At 27.1% G+C, this 10612-nt stretch overlaps 1 protein-coding gene across 1 annotated transcript; it reads left to right on the top strand.

The window, feature by feature from the left end:
- The first annotated feature begins 3767 nt into the window (after positions 1 to 3767).
- LOC112733444 (polyphenol oxidase A1, chloroplastic) lies at positions 3768 to 5936 on the top strand. The gene has a single exon (XM_025782393.3). It carries the CDS (start codon positions 3836 to 3838, stop codon positions 5570 to 5572), a length of 1737 nt encoding a protein of 578 aa, XP_025638178.1. The 5' UTR covers positions 3768 to 3835; the 3' UTR covers positions 5573 to 5936.
- The last annotated feature ends 4676 nt before the right edge of the window (positions 5937 to 10612 follow it).

The following is a 10612-nucleotide window of genomic DNA, read 5'->3' as shown; positions in this document are numbered from 1 at the left end:
ATTGAAAAAAAAAAGACATAAACTCTTGATACCATGTTAGAAACAAGAGACAAAGAGAATAATATGAAAATTGTATTATTGAGTTGTATTCTGAGGTACAATATACAAGAGGTATTTATAGGTGCTAAATGAATCATAGTAATAAAGACATAAAATCCTACAATTAATATACAAATATACTATATAAATATAGACGATACTAATTGATCTAAATTGATTATATTGATTCTCTAACAATATAGAAGCATAAATAATAAATTTTTTTGGTTTTTTATTTGAATAAGAAGACAATAATGCTATAGTATTATTTAATCCGTTAAAGTCGTTAATTTTTTAACATCTACTATGAAATGTAAATAAAGGTTAAAAATGTGAAGAATAAAATTGATTAATTACAAATTTACAAATTACAGCCACGATCTCATCAAATAATTTTAATATAAATGTCACCAAAAAAATTTCCATTTTTAAGTGTGCAAAAACATATTACTGTATCCATATTATGTCGGTTTCGTAAATTAAAAATGTTATTTATATATAAAAATTAATGATTATATATTTTATATAAATATATATTATTTAATTTATTTTAATAACTAATTTTAATATATAGGTGAGAGAATTATTTTTTTTTTTACTTCCTCATATGATTTAGCGAAAAGCTGAACGATGTGTATGACTGATTTTTCGGCCAGACAAACTAAATCAGTTGTCTGATTTTATTTTATCAATAGTGCTAGAGAAATAATAATTTATAATTATTTTATTTAGTTTAATATCTATAATTTTATATATTTATTTCAAAAATAATTAATAATTATAAAATAAAATAATTTTAAATTGATTTAAACTAATATTTATTATCTTTTAAACATTTATTTATACATCTACATGATACTATTCATATGAATAATACGGTAGGGCATTGCGTATTTGCCTATACAATTTCGTTCATTTATTTGACGGTTCTCTATATTAATTTTCGATAGACTTCCATTCTAATCATCTCTAATAATAGAGTGATGCCCTGATTGGCCTAGGAGGATTAATTAGTGCGCTGCTTCCTTCACCCACAACCCTTTCGCCATCGCTAATCCGGTGGTTAGATCTGAGTATGTAACTGTGGGGATCCAAAGTTCCAAACCTTCACAAAGTGTTGCCCTACAAAGTCCAAAATTGTCCTAGATTTCGTATTCCCAAGAACCTAAGTTTAAATTTTGTTTTTATTTTTATTTTCTATTGTACTCTTGCACAAAAATGTAACATACAATAAAAAAATTGATTTATAATTAAACAATAAACACACTACAATTTTATGAGGCGAGATATTTAATGATAGAGGAAATTAAAGAAAAAATATCTGTAAACAAATTTTTAGTCACTCGTTCGTTACGAAGCTACTGTAGGTGAGCCTTTTAGCGGCTGTAGTTTAGAATAAAGGCAATTAGTTCAATGAAAATATCAAAAATATTTTTTTGTTTAAAAGTATAATTTATTTATTTTAATATATTTAAAATAAAAATAATATTTTTTTAACATATTAAAATTAAATTTTATAATTTTTCATCTAATTATCAAAATAAAGCATCTTCACATAAGCACCATTATTATTGAGTCTTCATTATTCGAGTATTCATCTAGAATAAAATCTGAAAAAGAAAAATTATATATATGACCTGAGTAAAAGCATCTTGCATGTAGCAAGCGTGATAGAGAAAAGCTGCAATATAATGGTACAATAATATCATATAAGTAATAGCCTTCCACAATTTTAAAAAGTGTTAGAATTTTCTATTGAGGAGTGGCCTTTCAGTGGTGGCTAGTGGCAATATATAATTATTGAATAAAAATATCAATAAGTGGGATAATTCATAAATTTAGCTGCAGTCAACTTCACGTAAAGTTGATAATTAAAAACTGTTAGATAAAAATTTAGTTAAATTAATCAAATTATTTAACGTTTTTTAACTATCAATTTTACATTAAGTTAACTTTACCTAAATTTTTATTTTATTGTAAAATAAAAAATGGAATAAATCTACCGACAAGTATTTTAAAGGTACTCTTTAAAGATATTATAAATAAATGTTTAAATAAAAAATTAATTAATTATAAATTTCAAATACATTGAATATATTAAAAAAATTAAAATATTTATTCACTTAAACAAATACTATTTTATTACTAGATCTAAATATTAAAAGTTACGTACAATTATTTTTATACAAAATTAATAATTTAAAATTATTAAATAATTTAATATATTTAACTAAAATATTATTTAATAATTATTAAGTATCGACTTTACCTAAATCTCTATCAAAAGAGAAAATCTAGGAGCCAGCAATTTTATTAAAATTTGGTCAGCAATTAACCATCAAAAGAAAAATGGATAATCCTACACCATTGGATATCATCTCCCACCATTAAAAATATATATGATGACTAATTAATGATTATATATCACAAATTTTACTGGTCCAGCCCTCCTCCTATCAAAATCTAAATATTTATCCTTCACATCCGTAGAAAATAAATATTGGCTGCTATATACGTGGAGAGAGGTCTGTTTTCCCTGGGCAGCTGATGACTTTTTGTATTGCAAGTTTCACGTGTTAGGGCAGTTGATGACTTTTTGTAGAGAGAAATTCACTCGAGTACTGGATTTCAGAGTTTGATTTAATTTATCCGTTTGTTAAAATTTAAATATTTTTGAAAGAAACTGATTATTTTTTTTATTTTTAATTAATTTTATATTATATATTTCGATTATTAATTATTTTAATAATCAATATCCTATTAAAATTTTAAATATGTATATATATATAATGTTTAAAATATAATAAGATTAGGTTATTAAAAAATAATATGATACGATTAATTAAGGAGTTAATTTTGTTGTCATTTGTTTAAAATTATTTTTTATTCTAAAATTTAATTTAATTTTAGAGTAAAATATTGAATCATGTATTTTTATACTTAATTAAAAAAAAGTATAAACAAGCAAATTTTAACTAATAATATTAGATCATTTTTTATTTAAAAAATTTTAATTTTTTACAAAATTAGAAATTTATGATTTAAAATAATTAAAAATTTACAAAAATTGATTGATATTGACTTATAAATAAAATAAAAAGGCGATTCCCTGGAATTACTAAGAAAAATATTACAAATCATGCACGTGGTCCACATGGAATTTCATTTATTCGATAAGTGTCATAGAAGTAGAAGTGTAGAACTAAGAAACAAGGGAATGGTCCACTACCTTCACCAAATAAAAAGTACAAACAAAGTTCCAATCTCGAGAATGTTCACCTACTCCTCACTAAAATTAAAAAGAGAGTAGAAAAAAATTTCGAAAACTAGTATTATACAGTTAATATGGTAGCTAAAAAATCAATATTAAAAATTTTTAAAAATAAGAATATTTAAAATTTATTTAGAGAAAAAGTTAATATAAATATTTTTTATTAATATTTTAAAATTAATATTATTAAAATTTAAAATTTAAAATTTAATAATTATTAATAAAAATAATAAATTTGATTAATTATATAATATTAGTTTTAAAAAATCATTTTAAATTCAAGTCAATAAAAATCATCTTTAATAAGCTGTATATAAGATTAACCGAATAATTTATTATAATGTTGCTGACAATATTAATGCATTACTCTTTAAAAAAACATGTTAAAATATAATAAAAAATAACAAGTAATCGACATCCTTTATTATTGGTCCACGAAATCATTACACAGCGTGGGTAGTAGTGATGATTATCGTTATAAGAATAGCAACTATCTTTCACTCTTGCACTACCAAAACCACGTGAATGCCACTAGTTACCATCATGGCTTCCATCTCAACCCCTCTCTCTTTCCTGTCCACCACCACCAATGTCTCTGCAGCCACTTCCTCATTTCCACTTCAAACCAAGAGACACCGCTACCCTAAATCAAAACGCCACATTTCCAGAGTGTCATGCAATGGCGGTGATGACAACATTATTTCAAAAGGAAACAGGAGGGATGTCCTGATTGGCCTTGGAGGCCTTGGCGCCGCTGCTTCTTTCACCTACAACCCTTTCGCCGTGGCTAATCCGGTGGTTACCGATCAGAATTCTTGCGGGCGGCCTAACCTACCGGCAGGTGCGAAACCCATCCCTTGCTGCCCTCCAAAAGCAACAAATATCAGCGACTTTGTGTTCCCCAGTAACCAGCCGTTAAGGGTTAGAAAACCGGCTCATCTGGTTACCGGTGACGAACTAGCCAAGTACAAGGAAGCTATTAGGCTGATGAGAGCCCTCCCTGACGATGATCCTCGCAGCTTCACGCAACAAGCCAACATCCATTGCGCTTATTGCCATGACTCCTATGCCTTGGATTCTACTCTTCCCCCACAAGTCAAAGTCCACTTCAACTGGCTTTTCGCTCCTTTCCATCGCTGGTACCTTTATTTCTACGAGAGAATCCTGGGCAGCTTGATCAAAGACCCCACCTTCGCTCTTCCCTTCTGGAACTGGGATCATCCCGACGGCATGGACATCCCTGCCATCTTCACCGACAGAAGATCGTCGCTCTTTGATGCTAAGAGGAATGCCAACCATCAGCCACCTGTTCTCGTTGACTTGGACTGGAACAGGAGGGGCGTTGACACTAGCGGTGAAGTGGAGAAGAATTATGCCAAGGTTTACAAGTGTATTGCCGACGTGAAGGGGCCAGCATGCTTCTTTGGCTCATCTTTCCAAGCTGGAGGCGGTGTCTCTTCAGCTGCTGGCTCATTGGAGACTCTCCACAACACGTGTCATTCATGGACCGGTGATCCAACCGATCCCAATGGCGAGGACATGGGGTCCTTCTATTCTTCTGGAAGAGATCCGATCTTCTACTGCCACCATTCCAACGTGGACCGCCTCTGGACTATATGGAAGGAAAAGTTTGGTGGAGTTGATTTAAGCGATACAGATTATTTGAAGTCAAGTTTTCTGTTCTATGATGAGAATAAGAACCTTGTACGAGTCACGTCCGAACAATGCCTTGACCAGAGTAAGCTGAGGTATACATACATGGATGTTCCCATTCCATGGCAGAATGCGAAGCCAAAACCCGCCACCAACAAAGCTCAAAGGGCAGCACTGACTCCCACGCCGCTGAACCCTCCGAACCTGCCCTTGGTGTTGAACTCCATTACGAGCTTTGCTGTTAAGAGGCAGTTTAAGTCGAGGAGTAAGGAGGAGAAGGCGGAGAGAGAGGAGAGTCTGGTGTTTGAAGTTGCGTTTGATAAGAGCAAAGATGTGAAGTTTGATGTGTTGGTGTTTTGGAAGGGAGATCCGACGCAGGCCACACCCAAGGACAGGGAATTCGCTGGAAGCTTTGTGAATGTTTCCCATGCTCCAAATGCCAAGGACACAACGGCCAAATTCATCATTGGGATAACGGATTTGTTGGATGATTTGGAAGCTGATGATGAAGATAATGTCGAGGTAACATTGGTTCCACAATATGGTGTTGTGCCTGTTACAATAAATAACGCCTACGTAAGTTACGATGAATGTTCATTCAAAACATAACAAATCTTACTACCCACACTCCTCCTTTAATTTTCTGCTTATGCTTCCTCCTACCTAGCTATCCCTTTAATAATAGGTGGCTACTCCAATGAAGATTTTATGATTGTCATCATATGAAGATATTTCATTTTGACCATTAGATGATAGATTGTAGGGTTTGATTTTATTTAAAGTAAAAGTGTTATCTTTATTTAAAGTGTTGCTAAACAAATAAGTTACACTTTTTAAACAAAGATCATCATAAAAAGATGTTTTTGGCATCTTCATGACTTTATCTTTAACTCAGATAATTTATTTCTATCTCAGTCATTTGTACTAGTTCACCAATAATAAAACGTGTGTCTGTTTTCTTTGCTTTCGAGAATTTTTGTTGCTTTCATAATATGTAGTGAATTGATGATGAGGATGATGTTTTAGAATAATATTTGAAGTTAATTAGTAACAAAGGCTTCCTAATCAGCTTGAGAAAACAAGTACCAGTGAGAAATATATTAACTGCATTTGCCACTTTTTTTTACATGATATGCTTTAAAAAAATGTGATGTATTACTTAAATTAATTTATATATATTGTTTAATTTATTTTTAATATATATCTTATATTTTAAATTTTTAATATACATTTTAGATAGTTGTATATTTGAAGAAACTTTGTTGCACTCATAAGTAAAAGTGTCAAGGCGGCTACTCATTCCGCCCAAGCTCACCAAAAACCCTGCTTGTCAATTGGTGTGAGTTAGCGGTCTAACTTATTTACTTCTTTTGTTTTAAAAAAAAATTGATATAATAAAAATTAATAAATATAAAATTAATAAAAATATTATTTGTATACCAAAATCAGTTATTAAAATCAGTTACCAATATATTTGTGTATAAATACATGTGTGGTTTAATTCATTTTCAATGTGTATTTGTATTCTAACATGTATTTAGTTAATTTTGTTGTATATGTAGCATTACTCTAAAATTAATCATAATTAAAATAGATGGTTAACTTATTAGTCCGTTTAAATAAGTATGTAAATAAGTATGTAAGTTCGAATTCCGTCCCATGCATATAACAATTTATTGGCTAACGACAAACTTTTAAATTGAATTTCAATCCATATCAATTTAATCCTTAACCTGGTAAATTATGAGATATCATGAGAAATAAGAAAAATATTAAATTATAATATACTTTTTTTACAATATTTTAAAAATATTTAATAACAAAAAATATTAATAAAAAATTATTAAAATTTATTATTTTTAACTTTATTTAATATATCCTATAATAAATAAGTATTAAATAAATCAATTTTAAAATATTTAAACTAATTATTTTTAATTTGTGTTCTAACATTACCATTAAATTTTAAACGTTAATAAAGTTGTCCTACAGTTTTCTATAGCGTGACGACCCTAAGACTAAGGTAGCTTTGATTTGATAAATAACCATAGAAAATTTTATATCTTGTGTCACGGGGGAAACATTTATATTAATGTATATACCTAAACCAATAATATTGTTATAATGTTATTTTTAATACCTAAAATTAAAGTCGATATTTATTTTATCGCTTGTGTCAGTAGGTGGGGAACATTTATACTATTGTATCTAACTTTTCTAATTATTATTAAAAGTAAATAATAAAAAATAATTAAAATTAATTTAATAAAAATATATAAATATAGAATTAATCATAATTTAAATAGAATTAAAAAAGTTAAATTATAATACACTTTTTTTATAATCTTTCAAATTTTAAATAAACGTTAATAAAGTTGTCCTAATAAAGTTCTCTAGGGCACCGTTTGGTTATTGTCTATGTCCACAAGAGACATAGATTGAGACACAATTTTTTTAAGATACGGTCACACACGATTATCCATAAAAAAACATATATTTTGTGTCTTCTCAAAATGTTGAGATACCAATTTTTGGCTTGAGACACAGATTCAATTAAAGTTTTAGACAATTCTACCTTTATTATTTTTTAAAAATTTCATACTTATCCTATACTATTAACACTCTCTCTCTCCTTTTTTAATCTCTTTTCTCTCTCCTCTTACGGTTCTTCTTTCATCTTCTTCTACCCCTTTATCTTCTTTTTCATGCTCTATATAGCAAATTTAATCATCATCATCATCTTTTTTTTTCTGTATTTGGTCTCACTTTTTCGATGCTTCCCTTACTTCATCTTTAGATCTGTATATGCTGTTCTATCTGCTTCTTCTATGTGCTTCTGCCTTCATATTTTTCAGATCGTGCTGCTTTCAGATTTGCCTCTTTTTCAGTCGTGACAACAATGAGTTTGGATGATGAAAAAAAATTACACAAAATGAGCCACTACTTTTTTTAAAAATTTGTATTTTATGATAATGATAATGGAACACAAAAAAATCCAATTGCATACTTCTTCTCATATTCTTTTTATTTTTTATTTAATTTCTTTTAATTATTGAATTGCTTATGAATTAGAGACATTAATAATAGTAATTTGGATTATAGAAAAATTAATGATGATGGTAAAAAACAACAATGACAGTAGTAGATACAATATAAAAATAAAAATGATATTTAATTTAAATAAGTGTATTTTATACATTATAATCAAACATAATAAAAAAATTTGTGTATTTTATATTTATGTATCTCTATATATTTATATCTCTATTTTTATGTCTAAAAGACACTAACCAAATACTGCCTATAGCATGACTCTAAAGTAGTTTTGATTTGATAAATAACCATAGAAAGTTTAGTATATATCTTGTGTCACGTGGGGAGCATTTACATTCATGTATCTGCCTAAACCAATAATGTAATATATACAATAACTAAAGGTGAAAAAGGTGAATGAATAAAATTGATGAATTACAACCACAATTAGTAAAAATTAATAAAAATTAATAAATATAAAATTAATAAAAATATTATTTGTATATTAAAATTAGTTATTAAAATTAGTTACTAATATATTTGTGTATAAATATATATATAGTTTAATTTATTTTTAATATATATTTATATTTTAACATGTATTTTATATTGGTAGCTGATTTTGGTGTACATGTAACATTACTCTAAAATTAATCATAATTAAAATAGATGGTTAGTCTATTAGTTTGTTTAAGTAAGTGTGTGAGTTCGAATTCCGTCCCGTGCATATAACAATTTATTGGCCAATGATAAACTTTTAAATTGAATTTCAATCCACGTTAATTTAATCCTTAACCTGGTAAATTATGAGATATCGTGAGAAAAAAAAATATTAAATTATAATATACTTTTTTTGTAATATTTTAAAAATATTTAATAACAAAAAATATTAATAAAAAATTATTAAAATTTATTATTTTTAACTTTATTTAATATATCCTATAACAAATAAGTATTAAATAAATCAATTTTAAAATATTTAAACTAATTATTTTTGTCTTCTAACATTACCATCAAATTTTAAACGTTAATAAAGTTGTCCTACAGTTTTCTTAGGGCTGCACATGAATCGGATAATATCCGTATATCCGCGGTAATTATCCGCATCCGATCCAAATTTTGCGGATATTATCCGATCCGCAGAGCCATCGGATCAGATCGGATCGGATCCGCATTATGGTCGGATCGGATTGCGGATTTGGCAGTGATATCCGCGGATCCGATCCGCAAATCCGCATATCCGCACATCACATATAAATAGCATAGTTTAAGAAAATAAACCTAATGTGATATGAATTTTAGTGTGTTATTTATGAATTTTATGATATTTTGTTTTTAATTTTTTATGTTGTATTTCAACTTAGAATAATTAAACTTAAATCTTGTGTTATTATTTTATTTTTGTTATTCAAAAGAACTATTATTGATAATATTTTAGGAGTAAATAGGCTTAAACAGATAAAAAAATGATTTTTTTTGTAAAAATAGTCAAATAGAATCTTTAAAATAATTTTTTTTTTAATTATGCGAATATACCCGATATCCGATCTGATCCGATCCGTAAGTATGCAGATCGGATCGGATTGGATCCGGCCTAAAAAAATGCGAATATCGTATCCGATCCGATCCAATGAGTGCAGTGCGGATCGGATAGAATTTTAGGCTATATCCGATCCGATCCGATCCGTGTGCAGCCCTAAGTTTTCTATAGCGTGACGACCCTAAGACCAAGGTAGCTTTGATTTGATAAATAACCATAGAAAATTTTGTATCTTGTGTCACGTGGGAAACATTTATATTAATGTATATACCTAAACCAATAATATTGTTATAATGTTATTTTTAATACCTAAAATTAAAGTCGATATTTATTTTATCGCTTGTGTCAGTAGGTGGGGAACATTTATATTATTGTATCTAACTTTTCTAATTATTATTAAAAGTAAATAATAAAAAACAATTATTATTTGAAATAATACTCTCCTTCCCTCTATTTTATAAATGTACAGTTTCATTTTTTTTAACTTTTAAAAAACTTCCTCTTTAATCCATTTTAAATTTTTTGTGTTAACTAATATTAACTTTATCCATCTTTTAAGAAAAAAAAATTATTTTTTGAAAAAATACCCATTAACAAAAATTTTATTTTTTATCATTAAATTTTACTTACCAAAATACCCTTTAATAATTTTTTTATTGATTAAATTGTATTTTTATCAAAATACTTTTAAAAAAATTAATAATTAAATTATTTTTTTCTAAGATACCTATCCTTCAATAATTTTTTAATTATTAAACTATGATTTTATCAAAATTTTTGTTAACAATTATTTATATATTTTACTATTAATTTTTTGATATCAATATATGTTATTTTAACATTAAATAAAAAATCTTATCACTGTTAATATATATAACAATTAATATATATTGATATTGAAAAATAATCTTACTAAAATTTTTTATTTAATGTTAAAATAATATATATAGATATAAAAAAATTAATAATAAAATATAAAAAAATTATTAATAACAAAAATTTTGGTAAAATTATAATTTAATAATTAAAACATTATTGAAGAGTATTTTAGAAAAAAATAATATAATTATTAAATT

Source organism: Arachis hypogaea, chromosome 13, assembly GCF_003086295.3.
Source record: "Arachis hypogaea cultivar Tifrunner chromosome 13, arahy.Tifrunner.gnm2.J5K5, whole genome shotgun sequence".
Taxonomy (NCBI): Eukaryota; Viridiplantae; Streptophyta; class Magnoliopsida; order Fabales; family Fabaceae; genus Arachis; species Arachis hypogaea.
Note: the sequence above shows the minus strand (reverse complement) of the source record. Positions and strands in the feature narration are given on the sequence as shown.